The sequence below is a fragment of the Falco rusticolus genome, chromosome 1, assembly GCF_015220075.1.
Source record: "Falco rusticolus isolate bFalRus1 chromosome 1, bFalRus1.pri, whole genome shotgun sequence".
Taxonomy (NCBI): domain Eukaryota; kingdom Metazoa; phylum Chordata; class Aves; order Falconiformes; family Falconidae; genus Falco; species Falco rusticolus.
The window spans coordinates 50,507,323-50,534,756 of NC_051187.1; the positions used below are offsets into that span (position 1 = coordinate 50,507,323).

At 39.3% G+C, this 27,434-nt stretch overlaps 2 protein-coding genes across 5 annotated transcripts in view; one reads left to right on the plus strand and one right to left on the minus strand.

The window, feature by feature from the left end:
• FAM160A1 (family with sequence similarity 160 member A1) overlaps window positions 1-17,645 on the minus strand; it is an 89,145-nt gene extending 71,500 nt beyond the window's left edge. For 2 of the 4 annotated variants that reach the window (XM_037378714.1, XM_037378725.1), the window contains exons 1-2: window positions 16,974-17,070; window positions 8,447-8,538 (exon numbers count right to left, since the gene is read on the minus strand). The gene's annotated coding sequence lies outside the window, so the exon portion shown is untranslated. Of the gene's footprint in view, window positions 1-2,395; window positions 2,520-8,446; window positions 8,539-16,973; window positions 17,071-17,559 lie in introns of those variants that run through there. The other 2 variants (XM_037378701.1, XM_037378708.1) reach the window with 2 other exon arrangements.
• LOC119155795 lies at window positions 13,105-18,545 on the plus strand. Its single transcript, XM_037404832.1, has 3 exons — window positions 13,105-13,171; window positions 16,955-17,290; window positions 18,089-18,545. The coding sequence occupies exons 1-3, from the start codon at window positions 13,105-13,107 to the stop codon at window positions 18,385-18,387; spliced, it is 702 nt and encodes a 233-aa protein (XP_037260729.1). The 3' UTR covers window positions 18,388-18,545.
• The last annotated feature ends 8,889 nt before the right edge of the window (window positions 18,546-27,434 follow it).

The following is a 27,434-nucleotide window of genomic DNA, read 5'->3' on the forward strand; positions in this document are numbered from 1 at the left end:
ACATGGAATAAGAACTAAAGGGAACTAAAGAAGACTTCACATCACTGTTTTGTCATGCCACTTCCCACCCATCAGTGACTGTTGTGCCTTTCCATTAGCATAACTAGATTTTAAGTCAGGGACAGAAGAAATAACTGAAAGCTGTACATGGCTATAAACAAAGTTACAGAATGAGACTGGACCATAGTTAAAACTAACAGTTGTTGTTCCTTTGTTTTCTATCAGGAGAAAGAAATAGATTTGCCTTTATGGCACAAGCTATTAAACTCTTAACACTACAAAACATCCAAAGAACAACTCTTACCGACCGCAACTGATTGAGAAATAGTTGCTTTAGCAATCAAAATTACTTCCATACAGCCACAGAATCATGGATTAGCTATAGGTCAGTACACTGAAAAGCTGATATTAATTCAATGTTGGATATAGTGCCATCTGTCCTGGGAACATGTAGTTCTTCTGGACAAACACGCCGCTAGCTGAGCTTCTAGACAAAGCTTGATGTTCAGAAACATTTTAATGATTTGCATTTAATAAAAAAGATTTACAACACTATCAGAGCTGCCAATTAATCCCTTCAGAGAGTGGAAACAGTAACATATTAAATACTTGTCAAGCACCAGTGTATCTACAGCCCTTCAATTTCCTAATGATACTTTGATATGATACATCAGGAATTTGTACAATATGTCATAGAGAAACCAGATGCCTCCCTAACCATTACAGAGCAGTACAGGTTACTGCGAGAATATCTTGCTTCCAACTTGACAAAACAGAAGTCTCCTATTCACAGGTCAGCATCAAGAATTGCAACAAACTACATCAAGAAAGAGGTGAAAGAATGAACATGTAGCATTACAGGGGAGCGTAAGGCCAGACACATGCTACATGAAAGGCTGCTGAAAGATGGCATTCATTTTCATAAAGCAAGTGTTTGAAGTTTTAAAAATAACAAACAAGGCACAGGCCTGAGTTTACCTGATAGTTAATATTTAGTCAATAGCTACCAATATTGTAATTGTAATGTCAATAGTAATTTTTCTAATCAGTTTCAAAGTAAGCCTGGGTATATAAAAACCAGGAACTAGTGATTATTGTAAAGTATCATTTCATATTTGTTCCCCTTTCTGATGTTGTTTGACTGGTGTGAATGGCCCACCTGACATAGCCAACAACTCTGGAAACTAAACATACTGTCAGATTTCAAGCTTGTCTGTACTAATACCAGTCTCATTTCACACCCACACATCAGGCTCCCTCCTACTAGCTAGCCTGGGCTTCTCTTATGCACACAGCTTCCTTATGTCAATCTTGCAATTAACATCCACATCTCCTCCCTAAACGATTCCAACTCTCCTATGAAACATTCAAGCTATGAAGACCACACCCCTCTTCTCACTCCTTCATCAGTCCCTTTTGCAATCTGAGAATAAGCTTCTCTTAGGAAGGCGACTCATAAGTGTTCAGCCCTTTCCACCTTGCAAAACAGCTTATCTAATAAAAAATGGGCATGTACGATGCTGCATCAAGAACCAAATGATACTCATAGTTGTAGATCAGATCAGGGAAGAGATTTATCTGAATTTTCATCTGTCAGCTGACTAGTTTCACTGCAGAAGTGTAAGACGATCCAATGACAAACCAAAGTCTAGCAGCTTCTACCCCCTGTGCAGTTGTAAAAGGGTTTCCTAAAGCTCCTGCACTCAATTTTTAAGCACAGAGAAGAATAATCTTTTCTCCTTCCACACTTTCTGTATCCAACAGTGTACCTGTTAAGAGTCAGAGGAAAAAAGCGAGTATATTCTTCACATGACAGGCTTTTTGACTATTTCATATCCCATAGTCCAAATGACACAGAGAGATTCTGAAACTAAAAAAGAAGGAACCTTGCCAACTCAAGAAAACCCCGGTGGACATCTGTTAGATTATCAGTGGCATGCTGATGAAAACCTATCATTGACTTATAGGGTATGTAGCTCACATACTATTTTCTCCAGAAGTTACAGGGCCCTAAGACACTGCTAAAGTGCATTTTATAATCACCATATATTCATTTCACATGTAAGCAATCACTGTGGTTGCTGTAGGAATATTATCCAATTGTTATGTGCAGTGGAGTATACTGTATAGGTGTGAACAAGAAGAAAACTGAAACACCAAACACTGACAGGATGCTCCAGAGGCCACAGTATCTAAATGCAGCCCAGCGCTACTAGAGCCTCTATCTGACATTTTAAATAAGACTCTTAAGACTCAAGCCCACTTTTCAGAGGACAGATATCCATACTGCAAAAACCAGCCATGGCACCCAGCATTCCAAACAGAGAGCTCATAGTTCAGCAAACAGACTTCTATTACGAATTACCTATTACACACACATACACATTTACTTTACCTGCAACTAAAGCATGCCAACACGTCAGTAAGGAAAAAATTGCTCTGGCAGCTGTTCCTTTTGGCGAACAGTCTAGATCTAAAGTTTCTTCAGCTGACAGCTTTCAGCAGCATTCAGCTTTCCACTAGACAAGGAAGAGGCAGAGAAAGTAGAAAGTAAAAATTATCATTCCCTGTTAATAGTAATGAATGAATGGATATTGAATGAAATATGAATAGAACGAAGAAGAATGAACAGAATGAGAAGTTAACTGCCCAACAACTGAATGGAATCTGGCAGTTTAACAACTGGGCAGGGGGACACACACAACCAATCCATCTTAAAGAGAGCAAGATGATAAAATCTCAAGTATACAACAGAAGCAGTAACAAAGTGTATTCCACAGCATGAGACAGCTCCACACCCAAGATCAGAGCTTTCAGGCCTTTCACTGTTACCTCGTGGAGAAGTCCCTGAAAACACCAAGGCTACCATCAGCTATGAACCCACACCATTGCAGAATCAACCCACATTTCCTTTCTTGCTGCCTTCTGTTCACTACTGTAAACCCCAAAACATTTGCATCCATGCTGCACCTCAAAAACACTTTATGTATCACACACTGAATATGTTTGAGGTAATTAAGAAACTGTTCTGGCTAAAAAGAAACCACTTTTTGGGGGAATATAACTCAAAACCAGAACAAAGTGGTGTGACACTGAATGCTCAAGCTGGCTACACTGCCAAAAAGCTGATTACAAAACTCAGTTTTCAGATAGGAAAATGCATCACAACATCATCTTGTTAAACAAGCTAAATACATGCAAAGGCAAAGAAGGAGGGAAAAAGCCACACCTTTCTGTCCACACTGAAGTAATTCATATTAAACTTACATTTGACATGTAACAAGGCTGCACACATACAAAAAACGCAAGTATGAAAAGGGTGTCTATTCATTTACACAGTGCTTAGCATACAAAATTTATTTTACAGACATCTTGCTAACCTGTCTGGCAAAAATTCCTCCAGACTACACAAAATAATTCAAAACAAGGAGGCTGTCAGTTTTTCTGTCTTATAGGCAAGGAGGTAAAATTCTGAAATAGTTTTCAGCATGCTGAAAGGAGTCATGCAAAAGTTAAAAAGATATATACAGAAGGGAGAAAATAATAATTTCACATATACATATTTTTTGACCAAGAACTCATAGTTTAAACCAGGTTCTTCAACAGCTTTCCCATCAAAGTAGCACAAACACCACCCCACTCACCCCCCCAAAAAACCCTAAAAGCTTATTAGAAGATGCTACCAATTTATAGGTCACACATATAACATGGTTTCAGTACAGATCTCCCTTGCCATTTTATGCTCCTGAATTTTAGGAACAATTATACCAAGCTCCTCCACAGAAGTAACTAGAAATCTTGTAACAGTCTTTTACCATCATTTTCTCCCTCTATTAAAACAAAGAGGTAGTCCTAAAAACCAGCTAATTTCCTCAAATGGAATGATACCACAGTGAATCTCTCTATCCTCCAGATCATCTCTAGAACACTTCCTGCCAGTGCCTTTAATGTAATCCCAATCCAATCTCTTCCTTTAAATAACAAAAATTAAAATATATACCTAATACTAACACAGAATCAGACTAATTAAGAAAATATCAAGAGCTAAGGGTTGAGTTTTTTTGTTAAAGTACCCTTTAAAGAGTATATAAGGATTTTTTTAAAAATTCTGCATGAGGAAAAAAGTTTGTTGGGTTTTTTCTTTTTCCTTTGACCCCAGTTCAGAAAGGTAGAAAGGTACTACTTGGCATGGCTCACTAGAGATAAAAAAAAAAAAAATCTAAGAGACTCATCCACATGCTTTTATCTGCCAACATTCCATATGGCCTTTGTTACTACTAGCTGGCTTTCACAACCTGAGGAAGTATGCAGCATTACTGAAATTGTAAAATACTGTTCACAAAATGCTAGCTCACTAAGCCATGATATTTTTAATATAATTCCTTATTACTCAAAATAATTCTGAGTGGGGGCTCTAAAGGAAGATTTATCCATAATTTTTAATTAACACTAACTCCCCTTTTCTTTGCTTCATACATCTATTATGTCTAGTCATAAAAATAAGATTATAAATTTAATTTGTTAAATACAGTCTTTCTATTTTTGCTTCACTGTATCACTTATCTGTGTAAATTTATAAGTGAAACCTATAATTGTGTTCTTGACCAAGCTGTCCTTTAGCTTAAATATATATTTCCTCCCTTGGATTTATCTTCTTTAATTTGCAGCACAGCTTAAAAACTACTGTCATACACATAACGAAAAAATCTATAGTCTAAATTAAGTCCTCATGATTGAGGTTTACAAGCTGATCTTTACATTACATCTTACAGCATTTTTCTTTCCTTTTAGCTACGTATGAAATTGTCCACCACAGTGAACAGAGGGGGGGGGGGGGCAGGAGAACAGACATAGTCCCTATCTATAGTCAGCACAGAAGGTAACCCTGAGTCTCTCTAGAAATCACTGTTTCCAGCAGATGTGGGAAAGCAGTATGCAAGAAGCACCCGTGGAGTGGCCTCAAGTGATCAGCATTTGGGCAGGGGGTGAGTGGGCACCTTAGCACATTTGTTTTAAAGATTCCAGCTTGCTTCAACCTGAAGAACATTTCTTATCCAGAACCACAAGCCTGAAACTGACAATTGGTACAGGAGACTGAAAACACAGCTAATAAAGAACAGAGTCGTATGAGGAACAATTCCATTTCTGATCTAGCTAGTGCATGTTTTCCATTACATGGTTAATAAAATATTATACATATTTAAGAGTGGTGCCATATTATCCTAACATATTTAGTGTTTCAGCTTCAAAGTACTGCAGAACTGACTCAGTGAATCTTTGTCACTACCACTGAGACAGTAAAGAAAAACATAAAGGTCTGGAAAGATTCCCTGATCACACATATGTAAAAAATTCTGGATCTGAAACCTTAACATCAGCCTATGGTAACTTTCCAGAACTTAAGTGCCTTTAGCTTCCCAACTTATTTAAAAGCAAACAAACAAAGCCAAAAAATCCACAAATACACACCCTAGGTTAGAGGGCAAAAGACGACTCTGTCTAGTATATGAAATCACAAGAATGTGAATAATCTAAAGAAATTCCAATTTCCAATCAGCTTTTTTTTTAAAAAAAAAAAGATGATTTACAAAGCTGTAATTAGATTAAAGAAGCACAGTTATAATTAAAGAGAAAGCTTCCCCTATTTGTGGCTTAGGAGAGTCATGTTAATCACACAGTATTGTCAGTATATACTTGTTACCAGTTCTCATTTACCTCCATTCAGTACCAGGTAGAAGATAGTAAGAGCACTGACACTTGGATCTCTTTCTAGGCACTGATAAACCATTATTATCAAATACAGTCTTGCCTTATATGACATATTTTTTGAAAAAGCAAGTATTTTGCTTTTGTATCATATACACAGCTTTGTGAAAGCAAGCAGCAACACTGTGCAGAAGTAACAAACAATACACATCTGCTTTCTGTATTGTAAAGGGGGGTGGGTGGGACCAGAGGGAGCCATAGAGAATGCAAAAGGTTTCTGTCTTCTCATTTCTGAAAACTGAGACAAATGAGGAAAATATGAAATGGTAAAGGAAATGTGCAAAAAATTGGAACTATATTTAACAAAATCTAAAATCATACAAAAATTAGGGGGGGAAAGATATATATCATCTAACACTGCTTTGATAGCCTGAAATTCTGTCCTAAAATGCATGTGATAAGTATATTAAAAAGTTTTAGAACATAAAAATAATCAATTCCTAGTAGTAACCTTCATGAATTAAGATGCTCTATTTTCTATCTTGACATCATCAACATCATAACATAAGGCAGTTTTCAATGTTCAACCCACAGCAGAGCAGTCTGTCAAACCTTCTTTTAATAGGCAGGTTCCAGGACATCCTCAGAATAGCAAAAGCCTTTTCAAGGATTTGTAAGCAAATAGCCAAGCACTAGCCATCATCTTCTATGCAATTAATTTTGTGCTCAGGATTATACTGCATTTTACTTGAGACAAAGTTGTCCTAAGAGACTGTATTGCAACCCACATATCATAACCTACACCACTACCCAGGCTAGGTATTATGAAAGATGCATAGCCTTGTGGTTTGGGAAATTTAAATTGCTTTTCTTGTCTTTCCCCTTCATGTGAAAGCCCAAGAAAATAACCAAAAAAAACCCAGAAACCATAGTCCACAGGTTTATGAATCAATACAAATGCTCCCCATAGCAATACACGCCATTCAAAAATTCACAAAAAGAGCAGATGGACTTTAAAATATTAAAACGGAAGCATGTTAAAAATCAGCTTTGTTTCATACATGCATGATGGTAATTAAGAGAAAGAACACATCACTGAAGTGATACATCCTGGGAAACTTCCTTTTGCGATCCAAAAATAAAGCCTCCTAAACTGTTTACACAAAATTGTGCCTATTTGCTTTTGATTTAAAATTCAGTTGACACTGCAGGACTTCCTCAAATCTTTATTTTTCTTCTGCTATTCACAGTTTTGCTCAATAGCATCCAACTGAAATTAAAACCTTTGTTTAATGTCACTGTTGTTACTGTTAGCATTCAGACAAGAAATCTCACACAGTGAAGAGTCATCTCTGTTTTGTGCTGTTACTGGACAATTGATTAAAGGAAAATAGTTAGTGCACCCGAATAAACACAGGCTACAAGGGCAGCACAATAGAGGGTTGTTTACAACATACAGCGGATTACATGAAACAGTTTGCCAAATTATCACTAACACAAGCTGATTAAGTCTGCATGGCAGAAAGCAGACCTTAGCACAGGTCTAGAAGCAGTAAAACCACAGTGGCTTGGATGCAGTGCCATACAAATATGACAAAACTGCTTTTGAAGCTAATCTAGGCATCATCAAAACACATGTCCTAGCACTCCGTGTTCTAGAGTCCTGCTGAGCCAGCATGGGTATAGGCATGCCTGCAGAGCTTTTTTCATGTTGTCTTACAACAAGGAGTTCTAGCTACTTTTCAACAGCCACAGCAACGTGAAGTTCTAAGTCTCACTCATCTTTTCCACGCAGGTAAAAAAGGGGGAGGAAAAAAGAAAAAGAGGCATAATGTTTTAATAACTTCTGGATCCTCCCTGTCAGATGAGACATAATAGTAGAGGGCAGAAAAGGAATTCTCAGTACTGTGCTCTCCCTGGATTTTACAGATTGTGCTGCACCACAGGAACCATCTCCTATTTACCAGTCAAAGGATCAAAAATCACCTTAAAGTCATCTAGTCCTTCCCCCTGTGCCATGGTAATACCCATTATGTTTCTGTCACAACTCACAGATGCTTGCTTCGCCAGTTCTTAAAATTATTCACAACTTTTCCTGATAATATATTCCATACAACGGTGTCTTAACAGCCAAGGAAAGAAAACAGATCATTGTGGGAAACACATATATTTCACATATTTAAACTAACCCTCACTCTCATTTCTCCACTAACTCTTCTTTGAAGCTAAAATAACAGCTCCTGGTTCATTCAGTCACTCCTCCAGATACCCAGGTACTCTTACAGCTCCTCTCCAGACTCCCTCCAATGGGGTTCATATTACCTTCTCTTTAAAAAAAAAATAAAATAAAATTCCATCTTCAAGATTGGACATCTCCCATCAACCAGGAGGCTGTAATTACTTTAAAGAAGCCTCACTACGTTTGAAGTAAGGAACTGGGCTGTGCTGCTCATGCTTTTTCTATGCAAACCTCAGCCCCAATCTGAGAAGCAGCCCTGTTAAAAAAAAACACTTTTCTAAGGGTAGAAACTAATCATTCTGTGACAGTAGCTTGGTATGATATTCTCTAATTTTACAATTACATAACAGTGTTGACTCTTATTATTCTCATCATCCACTATATTATCTAAATCCTTCATCTATATAAAAACAAGAACAACAACAAACCCCAAACCAAAACATTATCTCATAAGTCCATTCGTAGAGAAAAAAAATGTTTTTCAAGCAGTTTAGCACTTACCTACAGTCAATTCCTCCAGGCATTCTTCAACAAGAGTGAAGTTTTGACATTTTCTATCAGAGTCAAGCTATCAGAGATCAGCTGCTCCTCTCCTGTTAGCATTTTGGAGAAAGAAATTGTATTAGTATAACATGGTTTAATCTTAAAAATAAAATCATATGGGCTACTGCTCATTTTTTTGTCATCTTCTACTGCTTTGGGAGGGTGTAATTCCCAGGAAAAGTACTGGAACAAATAATCCAAGTTAAACAATTGGGTCTACAACTGCTCATTTCCACTTCCCCTGCCAACACCTGTAAACACAGGCACTATAATCACTCTTCTCAGTGTCACAGTATTACACGCATCCTCCATGAGTGAAGTAACTGCAGCAGCTCAGGGATTACATCAGCCAGCTCCTACCCTTTCAATAGTGTTTTCTAAACACTTCAAACAAACTAAATACTCTATAACTTGTCCCCAGCGTAGGGGTTTAGCGCCTGAACACCATGTTCACCTCCATCTTCTCTTATTAAAAAAAAAGGGGGGGGGGGGGGGGCATGGCAGGAAAAACAATGAACAAAAAAAAACCCTCAGTCTGCTTTGCACTATCTGTCCTCAGCTCCAATCTTCAAACAGCAGCAAGCCTTCCCTGTCTTTCTTTTTACTAATTTTATATTTCTATAATGACTTTTTGTTACTGTTTTTGAGTTGGCCATTCTGAATGCATTATTTTAATTATGTGTGCTTGTGCTTTATTTTTATACTTGTCCTTGGCAATCTGGCCTGGATTCCCGTTCCCTCCTTGTTGTGTTCCATGTTAAAAAGCTCACCAGCAGCCAAGCCAGCCTCTCACTACTTTTCATATTTTCCTCTGCAGCAGAATAGTTTCAATTTCTGCCACTAATATAACTTCCTGAAGGAACAATATATCTACTTTTTTTTTTTCTCTTAAGACACAGAACTAGTAGATAAGATTCATGTTAACCAGACTTAGTCTGCCTTTCTAAAAATCCATTGTTTTATTTTAGCACAAGTCCTCCTTGCCAGAATCTCATTTGCCTACTCTCAGAGAAGTTCGTTATCTTCTAGTTATAACAAAGCTTGGAAGCGCCTACCTTCTGGTTGCTTTCTTCATATTTAGCACTAGGAAAGTTTTACCAAGGTTCTCTAAGAACTTACTAGGAACCTCCATCCTGCCGTACCCTCTAACCAACACTCCTAGGTAATCCTAGGTGATCTGGATGATTTCTGCTAGGTGTACACAAACACCCTCGTTCAGAAAATCTCCCCAATTTGCCAGCCTTTAGTCAGTTCTGCCATGGTAATACCAATATTCTTTTCCTTTTTATTCACACAGACTTCTAGTAGTATTGTTTAAAATTGAAAAGTTTGCTTATTCTGTCATCAACTGATTTTTCAGCTCCCTCATGCCACAGACCCCAATATTCCTGTACTTGAATAAATAATATTTTTTATCTCAGAATGTACTTTGGTATGATGGCTGCTTAAATCATGTTATCTCCTATCACTGAGCCCAGTGCCAAATGCTCCTGAAATGTTGCTGTTGAGTTGATGCCTCTTTTAAACCTGAACTGTTGTTACTTTAAATGTTTGCCAAAACTCTGTACAAATGTTATCACCAGTAATTGAACATGACTTGCTGCCAATACATTATTTTATTCCCCACATTTTAAAATCAAAACAGTAACTTTTCACTTATTGAATCATTGCACATGTACCTGCTATGATAATGATATAACGCACAGCAAGCACTGAATTTAAGCTATGCGTATTTATCACCTCCTAAACTAATACAACATCCATGAAATGGGAGGCATTACTATCACTTCAGAGTTTTAATTTGTCAAGAGGAAGAATCGGGTTACATTTCATTCATCTCTAATTCATTTAACTTTTTCAAATGTATCTGCACACAAAGTAATTCAAATGCTGCTGAATTTCACTGAAGGCTAATGGAAAATGTTAATGCAAATACAAGCCACAAATTCTGCTCACTAATTTTTTCCTTACAGGCAAAGACTAAAAGAAGCATTAATACATGGGAAATTGTTCAGATAGGTTATATATACACCAAAGTCAAATAATTCAGTCATTTTAACTGAGATGACTTGAATGTCAGCAGGACCAAGGTCTGTGTGCCCAGAACTTTGTCCACTCCCTCAGCTACATAAGTCAATCTAACAAAGGGCATCACCACTTCCTTTGACCTTTGTCCCTAGGTCCTTAATATTGGGTAGTAGATACAAATTTACCCATTTTACTAAAAAGTTGCTAAAAACAACACTACTAACAAAACATATAACTTGTAAATAGCACGCATCTCATAAATGCAGTTTAGCAAACTGCCATAGCTGTTTCTCTCTGAGTATTTTTTTTTTCTCAGCAATAAAGATTCTTGGTGGGCATGGGTGTGTGAAGTTTTCCAAGTTCAAGGACTCCACTAGCATCCAAGCAAAACAAACCTAGCTCTATCTAGCCTAAGGAAATTCTGCAAAACCATCTCAATAATACTGTGTGTTCTGCTGTATCAACACTAGCAAGTCAGGAATCCCTAAGCACTGGGCTGTTGCTGGCAAACAGCACCACTGTAAAAATCATGCCAACAAAATACTGCTGAAGGCAGGTGTAACCACCGACATCCATAAAACCTCTGTGTTATCTGGCAGTCAGTTCACATGTTGTTCACGTTGCTGGGACCAAAACACTAAGAACAAAACTAATTGTGAGAGCAAATCAGTTTCTGCTCTCCATGTTTAATTTCCTCCATTATTCTTTTTATGGGGGTTTTTTGGTTTGGTAATTTGTTTTGGGTTCCCACACATACACTCTTAAGAAAATCTACTTCTACTTCACACGCTCCTCATCCTATAAAAATGTTTCAAGAAGCTGCTGAAGAACTTTCTAATTGTTTACCTGAAACCACTCCAAGCAAGGAAGCAGAATTAATCTTAAGGCAAGTCAGCAATTTAGAAAGGAAATCAACCTGTTACACCTATTGCTGACTATGTGTTCTATGCTTCTCTGTACTGAAAGGCAAAATGGCCAATTAAAAAACAAAACAAAAAAACAAAAAAAAAAGTGCAAAACCACCTCAAAGTAACAGACCAACTGAATGTACTACTGCTTTGAAACTCAGAATCACAAATCCCAATATGACTGATATTCCCAATCCACACCACAGGCATTCCAAGGACATTTGGGTGGTTCAGTAACAACATCAGAGCAAAACAAGTGCCAACACACACCCTTTTTTGAAGACATTAATGGTTTGCAGAAAAACCTTTGGCTGCTTAGCACCTGTTATTGCTGTACCTCAGTCAGGCACACAGGAAATAGAACATTGAATAATTCTAAGTCACACACAGAGAGGAACAGAGCCCTCACCTCCATAATGAATCCACATCTTGCTGTGGTTGGTAGCACATGCTTCCTGAGAAGTCCAGCATTTGAAAAATCAAGTGAGTTTCTCAAAAGGGGCGATAAGCTTTTGTCCTCCATAGGCTTTCTTACAGGAATACTGAATTCATGGCATTATACTAAAACATATTCATGGCACCAGCAAAGTGTGTGTGTGTCACAAACATGCACAGAAGAAACAGCACAGAGAGTTTAATAAAGTGCATGGGTCCAGTGTAAAAGATACGTATCCTAACAGAAACGCTACTCTCAAGGTAAGGACAGTACAGTGTGAAGCAGCAAGCCAGATTATTTCTCCCTCTCAGGTTTGTTACATTAGGGCAGGAGCCCCATAGCAGCAAATTAAGTTAACATAATTCAGTAAAAACCCACACTACTTCATTGACCTGGCTGCGCAACAGCAAATTTTCATTTGTTGCTCTTTGACTTGTGTGTCAAAAAACAAACGTGAAAAATTTTCATTATTACACATATATTAATTGTTCATAAAACTAATTCAAAAAGAAAAAAAATTTCTTCCATCCTGCTCAGAGGTACTTGAGGTTTTACAAAAGGTTTTGTGGATGCAAATGGAATCAATTCCTGAGCAGTTCAACTCTTCAACTGCCAGCACAGTGCAATAAAAACAGCCAACAGTTAAATTTAAGTAACAATTCAAAAGTTTATTGGCATATACATCTCGCCAATAGCTTAAAGACCTCGGGTTTTTTGTACATTAGGAAATCCTTCCAGCTGCGAGCTCTTTTGCCAGCATCACTTTATCAGTTCCCCAGGCAAACAAAGCTACTACTAGAGTACTCACAACTTTATGCCTACTTATATAAAAGTTTTCACAGAAATAAATCCTACCCTTCACCAATATATACCACAGGAAACATATAAAAAATGAACTAGAATTAGAAGGATGAAGGGCACAATTGTCCTTCAGGAACAGTTATTTTTGCAAAGAACCTAGCACATGTTTTTATTCTCACATAATTTTTTTGCGTGCCTGCTTCCCCCCCTCCCTTTTGTGGTTTTTTTTTAAACCAAACTCGACAAATTCTTCTAAGGCATGCAACTGTTTAAATGACCAAAACTTGTGTCTGTGTTTGTAGACTACAGTAGAGGCACAAAGGGAGATGATGACATTTGACTATGCTTCTACAGTTAAACAGCAGAAATTACATAATGAAAAATTGCCTAATACTTTTAGCACTGATCTAGCTATGTTATTTCCCCACACAGAAGCAGATAACATGTCGTCTACAATGCCAATTATGATTAGACCAGCATTAACTGTCATGGTCTGTCATCACTGTGCAGGTAGGCAATGCAGCATTACCTCACAATTTGACTATTTTATTTTAAAAAAGAAAAAAAAAGAAAAAAAAAAAGAAAAAAAGAAAAAAAGTAATTGATTTCCCAATAACTTACCATCCATGGGGAACCACTGCAGTTTGAAACACAATAAATTTCAGAACAAATTCTGCAACTGCTATGAAAATGTACTGCATTCAGGTCAGGAATAATGAGAGTCAAAGCCCCAACTACATCTTACGCTAACTCAGGATCTCATTCCTCCTTTTCAGGTGGCAGTTAATTTTGGAGGAAAAATACTGTTACACATATACATGGAACTAAGGTTCTGGGCCTCTTGCATGCAGATAATTATATTGGCGTCATGTTTCCAAACTTTCCTCTGTTAACTAAAGGTAATCTCACTAAATATGAGAGGCAACACATTCTTAGATTGTGTCTTCACATGCCTTGAGCCTCTACCACCACTGTCACTGGCTCTTACCTTACCCTGCTCTGCTTCCATTCTACATGGAATAGCCTCACCTGGACTTGCCCTTCAGGATCACCTTTAATAAGAATTTTTTGCCACGTGGTTTAAAATGGAAAGCATTCTTATTATACCATCAATGAGTCATTTACTAAAAGATACCTACATATAATAATAGGAAATCTTATGATCGATGCCTGTGACAGAAAGCAAAGCAAGATGTATTCCTAAAAAGCTCCTCAGTCTTTGTAACATTAACTTTAGCTGTGAACACTTCACTACCATCACACCACCTCTAAACTTAAGCTGACACTTTAAAATGTACTAGCATGTGTATATGTATTACACAGGAGTAACTACTGCCAGAACCACTTATTGCTGCATGTGTTTACAAGTGCAATCAAAACTGTTCTTTCAATTCAGTCCAGTCAGTCTTCAGACTTGATCCAGGTCTAACTGACCTGTTCCCCATGACACTGTGAAGTCCTAGCTCTACTTTCCAAATGGATTAATTCTAACAGGAAAAGTAATTGCTTCTTGGAGGCTCTTCACATGAGTTTTAAAAAGTACAGCAATTCTTACAAAACAGCCATACCAGCAGCTACTTATAAGCCTTTATTTGGCCGCTATGCTGTACTGCAAAAAGGACCGGAAAAAGATCAGAATTTCCAGATCACTACTGCCCCAGCTTTCGACCAGTGCAGGCCTTTGTAGCCTCTTCTGGAAGCACCCTGAGGCTATTTGTCTCGATTCGACACCATCAGATCATTAAAAATGCATCGATAACATATCTAAAGTATAGGCATCCACTGTTGTGTAATAGATTAACTGAAACAAACCCCCAAACAGGACACAAAGAGCACTATTTTGCCAACAGCCTTCCTTGATGCCCTCTTTCCTGCGGGCTTCCTCCAAGGGGGATAAAGTGTATATTTTGTTCTGGGTTGTAGGTCAGTCTTACCCTAAATAACTGATTACGCTGAGAAGAAACCACGAGTAAGGAAACAATGCCAAGTCAGCATGTTTGAGTACAGGAGTCAGAGTTTAAGCATCTCTAAACAAAAATGTAGTTATAAAACTGTTAAAAAGGGTGACTGGAACGAGAGGTTACAAAAGCTCTGTTCTCAACAGCACCTAATGAACACAACAAACATATCAGCTACTCTAGACATGCCATAGAGCAGAAAGAAGAGAGAGAACATCTCTCTCAAATGTTTGTGAGAAACTTCTAGTCACAATAACATACCTGGATGCAGAGATCTGCATTTTTAAAACAAACTCAATATGCAATTTAAAGAACTAAACAAGATTTCCGTAAGTCTAATTAAAATTTGAAAAGCCCTTGCAATGAAACCTTTTGCAAGCATCAAAAAGCAGCATTTGTATACTAATAAAGATATGCAAGAGTGGAACAGCAGCATTTGTAAGTTCTTTTTTAAAAAAGCCTTAAAACTTGATGTACATCAAAGTAATCTTGATAAAACTTCAATGAACAGTTTAACTGAGAAACTGATGTTTCAGATGGTACTGAGAGTCTGTAAATCTGAAGACTTAAGCTTAACAGGCATCGATGCATTAGTATAATCTTTTGAAAGGAAAATACATCTATAGATTTCTAAAACTGTTTCATGCCAAGATCAAATAAAACCATGTCAGCAGCAGTTTCTCCAATTTTGGTTCTCTTAAGTTTCAGACTGTATGAAGTTTCGTATCCCAATTTTTACCATCGCCACCATATAATTCAGACACAATATGGATACAGTGAAGTTTAAATAAATAAATAAAGATGTAAATGAAGTTATGTTTCTTTCGTGGGCTTTGGCAATACATTTTTCATCATTTTAATAGAATTCACTTATTTTTCAAAGCACATATCATCAATCACTTTGACTCAATAAATAGATTAAAATAGCTGTTAGCAGAAGTCAATTGAAAGCATTTGTCTTGAGATGGGTAAGAGAAAAAGGCATCTGGATGTTCTATCGGCTTCACAACTGCCATACTCCCACCAGTATAATCTTGGTCTTCGTAATTATTTATACTTTACAAAGTAGATTGTAAGTTTTTCTGCCTTTTCCATCTCCCTCTGACCTTCCACACTCATTAAAGCAGAGCCAGCGAGAAAAAAAAGCATTACAGCATTAGGTCCTAATTCTTAGATTAGTTTCAGATCAGGCGGACTCTTTATACACTGCCCAGCAGAAGTAAGACAACACAAATAATGTGAAAACCCTAATCCAACTTCACTCCTTCGGGTATTATAAAAACCTTTCAATTGCCCTTTTTTCTAAAAGGTTTACTTCTAGAAATTATTATATAAAACCAGCACAGGCCAGAAACATAGGTCTGTATGACCTGATGCTATTACCATACTGGTGTGTGTGAGATCTCTTTGAATTTATTATCACTCCCTCCTCTCTCTGAAAATGAAAACAAGATAAAAGCATCATGCTTCAGCACTAACAAGACAAGGTCCTGAATCCTTCTTATAGCTATGAGGAGAAATAAAAACTGTCGTGCAGATGAAAAATGAAACCGTAAATTCTTGCGGAGCATCAGTTTCACACCGATCAACAGAAAACATCTGGACAGAGAAAGGGCACTGCCAGATTCTGATGTCTTTCTCAGTTCAACCAGAAGTGGTATGGCAGCATATAATACCATCATACGAGGCGTGTTAATGCTAATCAGAAAATCAATCACACACCCCAAGGAGGAGGAAATCAGACTGTAAGAAACAGCTCCAAATACTACCAAGTGTGCCTTAGCATTACTTCTCAGGTACAAGGAACCATTATGCCCCAAGCTGGCAAACTGTCCTACACCAGCAGGCTGGCCCCACGCACAGCCTCCTAACAGCGTTTGCCCTCCTGCACCTACAGATTTGTCCACACAGAGCACCTCAAAACCGTGCCGAGTTACTACCACTGCCTTGGGTGACAGAACACCCACAAGACCTTGGTAATAGTTCCTCATCGCCTCAAAGATCAGAGGGAGCAACGCAGGGATCGCTTCACCAGGGCACGCTGCCTTCTCTAGTTACTGGGGCCCTGGAGTTGCTGGGCTCTCTATTTTCCTTTAGGATCCTAAGAAAATATCAAAGGAGCCTTCAGTGATTTGGTGTGTGACACAGTAAGTGTCCCGAAGGAAAATAATAATAATAAAAAAATCTATGTTACTAACCTGTTAAAACAGAAGCCCGAACCCAAACTGGCAACCCACGACCAGGGTCAGGCTGCTAACAGACCTACACAGAAATAAATACCTGGCACTATGCAAAGCGTCACACCTGTGGAGAAAAAGGCTTCCCTGAACCCCAGGCGCGCACCCCGCTCTCACCTGGGCGCTCGCCCGCTCCCCGCTCGCAGTCCTGCGCCAAGTTGGCGCCCAGCGCTGCCCAGGTCGTCCTACAAACCAGCAGCGGAAAAGCCGAGCCAGGAAGATAAAGGGGATTAGGCAGGCATTACTTGCAGTGACCTACATACTCCCCTCAGCACTCGCAGCCCTGAGGCAGGCGGCAGCCGCCCGGCTGCGGGGGGCACCGGCCCACCGCCCCACCCCGCCGACGAGGCGAAACGGCGGCGAGACGCCTCCTCAACTCGGCGCCCAAACCGGGGCGGGAGCGGCTGCGCCCGGCGCGGAGGCCCCGCCGCCAGGTCCGCGGCCCGTCCCCAACCGCCGCCACCCCCTCATGGCTCCCGCCCCGGGGGGCCCAGCCCCTACCTGGCGCGGGCGGTGGCGGAAAGTTTCCCCGGGGAGGGGTGAGGCAGGCTCCGCTCCCTCTCTGCCGAAGCGACCGGCTCTGGGAGGGAGGGGAGGGGAGGGGAGGAGGGAGGCGGCTGCCCAGGTGAGTCGCCGTCAGCGACGGGGCAGCCAGAGCCGGCGCTAATCCCTCACGAGGAACCCCCCTGAAGCCCGCCCTCACCGAGCGCCCCAGAGGCTCCGTCCCCTCAGGGCGGGCATCTTCCCCCCCATCCCGGCGGGCGGCCTCAGCTCGGCACTGGCCGCCGAGTTTGTGTAAGTGGGGGGCCGAGCCGCTGAGTCAGAGGGGCGGGGAGGAGCCGCGACCTGGCGGGGTGAGGCCTGGCCCAGCCCGCGGCGGCCCCTGGCGGGCGGCCGGGCCGCGCTCGCCCCCTCCGCCCGCCGCGGCAAGAGCGGGCGCGGGCGGGGAGGCGTCGGGCGGCGCCGCCGGCTTTGGAGGTAGTTAGTTGTGGTTGCCAGGTGAGGCTGGCTCGGCCCTGAAAGAAACACGCTCCTGGCGCAAAAATAAATACATGAAATTTTAAAAGTTAATGTTAAAAAAAAAACAAACCAAAACTGTGGTGGGTAGGCCCTGTATAGACCACAGGAGGAAGGTGGCCCCAGTTATGTGAGTGACTGTACGGCACTGTTTTACCCACCCCTCTTTAATTTTTCGTTAATATTATTACCTTTTTTGTTGTTGTTTTCCTTAGCTGATACTGCGGCATATGAGTGTTGTTCCCTGTCGGCAGAAAATGCTGGTGTTCCTGAGGTGTGCCTCTCGAGTGCTCTCATATGGCCTCAGGGGCCCGTCACTTCGTTGAAGCGGTACCGGTGGGAAGATTCACCGGCCGGCCATTTGCCTGGACCCTCCTGGAGGGTTACTCACATGAGTAGCGAAGAAAGTTTCCTGCCATCAACTTCCCCTACATGGAAAACCTGCAAACCAGAAGTACCATTTTTAGATCTAGCCCATTGTACTTACAAATTAGAATTAGAGATAATTCCCTAATGATACAAGCTATATGGTTCTTATTTTAAATACGTTACTATAACTGTGATAGACTGCTGTGGTGAATAGTTAAGCATGGTTCGATATACTATTATGTCTTCTTTTTTTTCTTCTTTTTAATGGCTTCAAATAAATTAATTAGACTGTCAGGGTACTGATTGTGATTTTGCTAATGACTCAAAATAGGAATAGATGCTGGCCTATTTAGAGTAATGGCTCATTTAAATAAATGTATAATAGAATTTACCAAGTGTAATGGTGTTCTCTGTGAGCTCAGGAAGCATTTTCTCCAAATACTCTATGTAATCAAAGAATAATTTACCAAGATTACTAACTAACTAGATTCACACAAGCTAACTCACACCTAAGTATGCCAGAGTTAAGATTTCCCAGCCCAGGACAAAACCATCATCCAAAAATCCATTCAGAAATAAAACTGATCTAACATAAGTGAGGTTCTTCCATTTAGAAAGACTGGAAGAATAATTGGTTCTTGGAAAGTATCTTGACAGGCACTGAGGCTAAATCTAAGCTTGGGGGGTGGGGGGAGCTGCCATTTCCAAAGAGTGTATTTCCTCCCTCTTGTGCTGTTGTTCGTTGTTTTCAGAACTGCAAGATGAAACATCAGTTCCATGTAATTCTTTATTGCAAATGCTATGGTAGAAGTGCTCAGCACAGCTGCTAATGTCATCCCTCTTACAGTCCGAATCCAGAATCTGTTACCTAGATGTCTGCCCGTGCATGCCTCTGCTGGAGAGGTGTTTACCAATATTAGATCTGGTATTTCTTACCATTCATTCAGGATGTGGCTTCTGTGTGCTACTATACAGCTTGGGTATAGAGCTCTATACTATATATATACTATAGAGCAGGTGGGTGCCATTCAGTGGCTGCTTAGGATGACAGAGCAGAAGCTAGCTTGGGAATTTGGTAAAATTGGCTAGAGGACTGTAGCAGACGTTGAGAGGATATTTCTGCTTAAATTGTTTGGTCTCAGAAGCATGGGAACTGTCAGCCAGCACACAGATGAAAGATGCCCTTTGTGTGAAACATTTCATAATAAGTAGATCATTAAGGAGTGAGCCTCTGAATCAGTGCCTGTTACGGATGCAGATATAATCTGTTTCACTTCTTTCTACTGCTGCTCTAAACATTTTAAAAACACTCCATAATTCTTTTTCCTGTGGTAATTAGGTTGAATCCAAGATAGCTGTCCCTTTACATCCCTATCATTAGATAAGCTGTTCTATCACAGTTAGAAGAGATGGAAGTGTAAAGATGGCTTATCACAAGCTCCCACTAATCCTCCTGCTGGCCCTCTTTGTTCTGAAGGCATTCTTAGCTACTAAGAAATGCTTCACCCACGTATAGGAGTAAGAGGTATAACACTTGAACCCAGCACAATTGACTGACAAGATAGTTGCAAGTAGTAGAAGTAACACAAGTTTTAGTGAACAGCATTTGCCAGTCTTGAACGTTGTGTCATCAGTACAATGGTGTGGTGCCTCTAGTGATGTTTAAGCAATAATTACAACTAAGTTTGTATTTACAGTAGTTAGAAAACATAGCAACATGTATGCTCTTATTTTTGGTTGCCAGTTTTAATCCACAGAAAGCTCAGGCTTAAGAAATTCCAGAAAGTTTCTGCTTTCTGCTACCCAGGGGCATGCCTGCAGCATCAGAAAAAAATTTACTGTTGCAGATAAAAATGACCAAGTGTATCAACCTACATAAACCAGACTGCTTTTAGAAGACCTCTCTTACTGTAAATGTCTTTAACTTTTTCTTTCATGTTATTATTTTAAAGGTGTATAAACAGTTGTCCATTAAGAAGTGTGGACACTTTCTGCAAAGATTTTAACTACACTTTCCAGTTACAAGTGTACTGCAAATAGAGGATCTACAAGATAGAGTTTAATTTAAAAAAAAAAAAAACAACAAAACTATGTGACTGTCAACAAACTAGAATGCTCGCTGTAAATTAAGTGACCCCTGAGCTACCCCATTTAAGACAGATTTTTCATAGATGTGATCTAGATATCATCTCAGTAAAACAAACCTGTACTACATTTGCTTCTTAGCAAGATACCTGATTTCCAGGAAAACCATTAGAGGATAAACATGTCCTGTTTAAGAATGAAGAGGAATACTGGAATTTTCCAAGTCATGTTATATGCTATGTCGTGACAGCCTTTCTTCCTCACCTTCTGTGAACAATAGAAAAAAAGTCTACTTTAAATCTTCAGAACGGTCCTTTAAGAATTTTCTCTATCCATACCCTAAAACCTTCGTACTAAGAAAGAAAAGCACTATATTTTAAATGATTATGAAAAACTATTTGACACTTCTACCTAAATCGTAATTCATTTGAATGGGGTAAACCACATTTATCCATTAATGTTCAAAGATGTCCCCAAATTTTTTTGAGATATGGTTTTGCAGATATTCTGCTTCAACACACAATTTACAATGTAGTACCATTCTAAAACCATCAGTATGTGAAAGATAAATGTTATATTACCATGGATACAATCCAGACACCTGGATAGACTGGTAACTAATAAAAATATTTATACAGACTGGAAATAAATGTTACCTCTAAGTGTCTGTACTTTGATGAACAATTTCAAAGATTTCAAAATCTATCTTAATTGGTATTTGTTGATTTACCTGTTTCAAGATGACTCTTTAAACACAAGAAAGTTTGTTACAGAAGTTATATGATGGGTTTTAGTTAAAAGCTCACCTTTGGCCATTATAAATCAATGATTTATGAGACAAACCAAAATAAGTTCACTGGCCCTTTAACAAAATTATTTCTCCTCTTTAAAACCAGATTTGGTTATCTATGATACATTGTAAGGGCCTGACACTAATTTTGAGAATAAGTTAATTCACCCTGCTCCAAAACTCAGTTCATTCATAGCCTGTAATTTCTCATGTGCTCTAAAATGGCACAGGTCAGCACTGCTATCAAAAGAAGTAATCTTGCCTTTTTCCACCCATTCTGCCCCTCCTTACACTTTCATCTTCCCTGATGCAGTCAAAGAAAATCTATGCAGCTGTTTAATAAATGAGATCAATTCCCTGATCCAGATTAAAATTAAACCCCCCTTTTTTACAGTTAACTTTAACATGGATCAGTTCTTTGATCTGGTTCACCTGCTACCACATAAATCCTTACCCTGGCATATGAGAGGGAGCAGCATGCGGGCAGGAATGATCTGGGACACCATAAATTAGCACAAAGAATATGTGAAGCTGAAAGTATGATTCAAAAAATGTCTTTTAACAGATAGGCATGTAAAAGCAATTGTGCTCTATCCCATTGTTTGTGTTTTTTGCTGGAGAGTATGTGTCTAAAGCCCACGCTGTGATATGTCCTCTGCATTATCTGAGAACTTGCCTTAGTCCTCTTCAGATACACTCTTTTAATGCTCTGAAAACACAGGGCTGGACCCTGGACTTCTGCTGTAAATCCTTCAAGCTGTGTATTTAGGGAGGAGGTGGGCAACTGACAACTTTTTTTTTTTTTTTTTTTTTTTAAAAAAAGCCTCCCTTCTCACAAAACAAGACAAAACCTCCTTCCTCCTCTGTCATCTGCTACTGTTGCAGGATTGAAAATTTTTCGGTCTCTCATAGATTTCTTTAGGATTTGCTAAACCACCCCTGCCAGCGAAGATTTATGTCTGGAGTCTAGCAAACAGCTTACCTTAAGAATACAGCTGAAGGATATTTAACTGAAATACATCCCTAGAGGATGAGTAGCAGTAGACTCTTTAAAGGCTCAGTCCTCCTTTTCTAATTACAAGTTATACTCCAAGGTCCAGTGGGAGCTTTGACCAAGAGCCACATAACACGTTTATTAGTGAAAATTAGGTTATCAACGTTATTCTGCCTTTCTGGTTATGCAGACTGTGATTAGGGCAAACATGATATTTAAGCAAACGGAGCCAAAGCTACTCTTCCATAATCTGTAACCGTCACGCATGTCCCATCACAGTCAATGGGGAAAAAACATCCATGATTTCTATCCCTAGCCCTTCAAAGTCACCTCTGACAATCTGCATTTAATAATTTAATTATCTCAGATTTTAAAAAACCAAAATGTTGACAGCTCATCAATAGGGAGAATTTTAGTAAACCACAATAACACTATTGAACACTGGCTCAGATACAAGGCCTCCTCCCAACTAATCACAACACAAGCTAATGCAAATACCTTAGAAAAGCACTTTCTTATTAATACCTACACAGTGTTCTCCCTGTTTTCATAACGCCTCCCTTAGTTTTCACTATTATATTGCCCTCCCAAAGTTACACTTCTGTCTGCTTCCATAAAACCTTCTACTTTGTCATCCTGATAGACCACCTTTTTTGTAGACTCTCCAATCACCAAGCTACTGACAGTGGGAAGTAGGTTACCTGCAATACTGGAAAATCCTGCAGTCTGTGTTGCATGAAGCCTATCTGCCAGATGTGAAATCAGGCATATCAGATTATTTTTTTTTCCTGAACTAATATGAATTTGCACCTGCTGAAAATTGTTACTGAGAGAGGAAAAAAGAAGGTGTCATACTGTACAAGCCCACTGGTCTCTGAATAGTACTACTGTCCAGCTGTGTGCCTGGGAAGATGCAAGGATAAAACAAGCCATGAAATATCATATATGTCTGCATGTCTTTCTTACACTACTTAAAATACAATGAAATATTAGTAAGTACCATCCTTGTGTGATATATGAATACTGATTTCCTCTATAAATGGGCCAATAGTAGACAGGAGATGAACCATTCAGCTGCTAGGCAAAAAATCTATAGTGAATCAGAGAGTAATTCTTGGTAGTGTTTTGTTCCCCTGCATGTGCTTTTTTGTTCCTTGCTTGGGTCTGGAATGAAGTGATTCTTCACCATTGTCAGGTACTTTATGAAGTCAGTAGATGTTACTTTCTACAGAGAAAATAAGTGACAGAGATAAGACTTGCAAAGGAGGAAGGCTTTGCTTATATTTCTTGCATACGATGTACAGAAGGGTTTTATTTCCTGGAAACTCAGTTGTTTTTAATGATTTACATTGCAGCTTAACTTCTCATCAGAGTTTATGGCTGATTGTTAAGAATTGTAAGTATAAAGTTGTTAATTGAGAGAAGTTTTTACTTAATCTTTTGGGGAAAAAAATCTCTTTTTTTTGCCAGTAATGGTTTTATTTATGCCAAATAAATACTCAGTGCAAGAGAAAAGCTGAAATAGAAAGTTTTACTGAAATCCTCAGCAATTTGCTGAATTAGAGGTCAATGGCAGTTGGAGATTTGGGGTCAAATATCAACATTAGTAGGTGCCTGAATTATTTTAAATAAATACATCCTGTTGGGATTTTTTCAAAAGCATCTGGCGGGTGAGAAGTGCTCATAACACTTTGCATTTAAAAATCATTGGATAAAATACACAGACAGCATAAGGATCAAAGACCAGTCTCCAGTGTCTCTTTCTCTCCCTTTGAAATCTAGTTCCTAGTTGCAAGCTACTACAACCAGCTGGAACAATCATGCTCCTCTTGCTTGCTGTTCCTTGGCTTGAGTTCCTTGCAGCATAGTACTCCAGCTTCAAAAGACTCCCTAGTTTCCTACTTTGTATAAATTGATGGGTAAGAAACATTGATGCAGGGAAGGAAAGATGAGTTTGAATTTCTTTGGTTGAGTTAAAATTAAGCCCTGCTCTTTTATTTTGTAGGCAAATGATCTATTAATGTACTATTTCTAGGGCCAAAAGCAGCTCCTCAGCAGATGTGTTCTGAAGAAAGTTCCCTTCAGTTCTTTCTAAAAGCAGTTTCTAGAGTCTGGGTGCTAACTAAATAAAAATCTTCATTTGGAGCCCTAACTCATACACTGAATCTCCAGAGAGGACAGGATTGCAGTTACACTCTTCTGTGTATTGCATAGTCCTTTAGCTAGATCCAAGCAACTCCCTGCTCAGTGGAGACTTCTTGAATGGCCTTTGTAAGGGGCTTGGTTGTCCCCATGCATTCCATGAAGGACCTGTAATGCAGGTACGAATTTCAATCTAGCATCTGAAAGTTAGGCAGTACCGCCACTGTTGGAAACTGGGTTGTAAACTTCCTTGCTGAAGGCAAAATAGAGAACCAGAAATAGTCAGAATTATAGTTCAAGGGAATTTGTTTTTCAGCTGCCTTTTTGAGGTGTTTCTGTTGTGCTGCTTTGTTTTTCCTATTTTTCCTCGTACTTCTTTCCCCAGAATGAGATTCTGTAGTATTTTACTTGCATTAAAGGAAACTCGCATGTGGTTGCCATCTACTTCTACAAAGAAACAGAAAACAATAGGTAGTTAGTATCCTAAATAGACTGGATTATATAATGAAATGATATTAATTTTTAACTTGAGCTGTCACAGTTCAAGAAATATGGCCTAACTGTACAGCATGAGTTGTACACGCTTGTCCCTGAGAAATCAGTTATAGTTTGCACATCCAAGAATTTGTACTTTTACAGAATGTAATCTGTCAGATACTAGTGCCTTGAGATTCTTTATCATAAGAAATTACTTGTTCAAGTGCAAGCTGGACACCCTTGTTTAAAAAAAAGTATAATTTTTAGGGACTCTGTCCTTTAACATGTAGTCACTGGAAATTGCAATCCTGATGGAATTCAGTGTTTTTCATTTGTTGGCCCTGGCAGCTGTGCATTAGTAAAATAAATAAATTACATAAACAGCAGCATCTGTTCCAGTCACTAGAGGCTTATGGCTGGAGTTATTTGCATTGGATGGGAGGAGAAGCTGTAGTAGAGGAGCTCAGTTTTCCAGAGCAGAGATTAGTGGAATCACTAGGAATAAATATGTAGAATTGTGTGACCTGTGGGAAATATCTCACCTGCCAAATGATGACACTAACTAGTATTAAAGTCTCAAGTCCTCTAGCATCTATTCTGCATCATTCATAGGAGTAGGAATATTCAAAGACCTAATATGGTATCAGTCTGTATCTTATTAAAAAGAAAACCTGTGGCGTAGTTGAGAACCTAAGCCTGTGGGGGTTCTTTTTTAAGTTCATTATTCTTGGCTCCAGGATACCTTACCCTGTATATGTATATGAATAGCATAAGAGTGTGTGTGTGTGTCTGTGTGTACATATATATATATATTTGTGAATATACACAGCATTCTTTGTGTGCATGTGTGTGTGAGTGAGACTGGATAACACATACATGACCTTACACACTATAGTCAAGATGGTCTTGTTTTGATAACTAAGCAATAAACGTATTGAGTAGCTGTGATGCACAGAACGTACAACAAGGTGATCTAATAATGCCTCAGGATTCAAACACCATCAATCTCTCCATAAGCCTGGAAGAGCAGTCACAAAGTAGGTATTCCTATACTGTATTCTTACCTGAGAAGTTAATCAATGCTCTGTTACCGTTCTTAAAAAGATGGGAAATAAATTCTAAATCAGCCAGACACATCTAACTTGCCATTCCAAAATGACTGGGGGAAGTAGTATACAGCTGTAGGAAAAAGTGGCAGAACGAACCAGAATATTTCGCTTTACTGGAATCCAGAAACTCAAATGGAAGTTGCTTATCGGCATTGCAACTGTAGCCAGAAATACATACTAATAAATAAATATTAAAATTGGAAGGAAAACAAAATTGAAGTTTATAGACTTCTGAAAATGATTGTGCTGCTGAAGTGCTATAGTTGTGTGATGCATGGTTGTTTCAGTTGGCAAAATCAGATCTGTGAAACTATTTGTGGACTGAGTACTAAGCACTTAAGAAAAGAATTTATGGTAGTTAATCCATTCCTAGCTGGAGCCTGAAACTCAGGGGAGAGCTTCTTTTGACAGAAATTGTTCTCTTCTGGGAAGGTAACTAGTTTCTTGCTTCTTCAGGTTCTTTTGCAGACACCCCTTTGGTTCTAATCATAGCAATCAGAGATTCACAGAAACACAGAATCATTCAGGTTGGAAGATGTCTCTGGAGGCCTTGGTGGCCTGCTCAGAGCGGGACCAAATACATTAGGTTGCTCAGGGCTTTGTCCAGTTCAGCTTCAAATATTTCCAAGGGTGGAGATTCCACTGGGCCTTTGTTTCAGTGTTAGACTGCCTTCATGGTAACAAAGGTGTTTCTGATGCCTAGTGGGAATTTCCTGTGTTCTAACTTGTGCCCATTGCCTCTTGCCCTGTCACTCTGCACCTTCAATAAAAGACGAGGCCATTCTGCTGACTCACACTCAACTTGTTGTCCAACAGGACCTCCAAGTCCTTTCATGCAGAGCTGCTTTCTACCTAGTTGGCTTCCAGCCTGTCCTGTTGCGTGAAGTTGTTCCATCCCTGACACAGAACTTTGCATTTGTCCTTGTTAAATTTTACGAGGCTCCCATCAGCCCATTTATCCAGGATGCAGAAATCTTTCTGAATAGCAGTCCTGCCCTCCAGTGTAACAGACATGCCCTCCAGTTTGGTATCACCCACAAACTTGCTGTGCAAGTGATCAGTCCTATCATCCAGGTCTTTATTAAAGGTGTTAAACAATATTGATCCTCGTATCCATCCCTGCCTGAAGGCACTGCTAGTAAGCAACAGCTAGTTGGATTTTATACCACTGATCCTAGGTAGCTTCCTGGGCCCAGCCATACAGCCAGTTGCAATGCCTGGCTTCCCAGGAAAGGCACTGTCAGACCTTCAATGCTTATTCCCTGAATTTTATTCAGTAGAGTCTGTGGCATCATTTTTCTCATAACATAAGCACTGTGATCAATGAAGTGATCTGGTTACAGGTTTAAAGCAAGCCAGTGAACAGGAGGTAGCGGTACTGTGAGGGATAGTATCTGAAGCCCAGGAAGACATGTCAGAATGCCTTGCTAGATCACTGATTGTTGCCAGACAGTGGTTGTAAGGCGACAGTTAAAATGGGTTCAAAGGGGAGTAAATAAAACGGAGGACAAGTCCCACTGATTATAATTGATATTGAAAAAAGTACTCCTGGTGCTTTCTGTGGCTCAGAAAGTTTCTGAACTGCTTATTGCTGG

Bases quoted from the DNA above. Each gene is read 5' to 3' on its own strand.
- LOC119155795 (XM_037404832.1), top strand. From the start codon at position 13,105: ATGTCGTCTACAATGCCAATTATGATTAGACCAGCATTAACTGTCATG. The intron at 13,172-16,954 runs GTAGGCAATGCA...CCTGAACCCCAG, and splicing joins GGTCTGTCATCACTGTGCAG to GCGCGCACCCCGCTCTCACC. The intron at 17,291-18,088 runs GTCCGCGGCCCG...TGTTTTCCTTAG, and splicing joins CGCGGAGGCCCCGCCGCCAG to CTGATACTGCGGCATATGAG.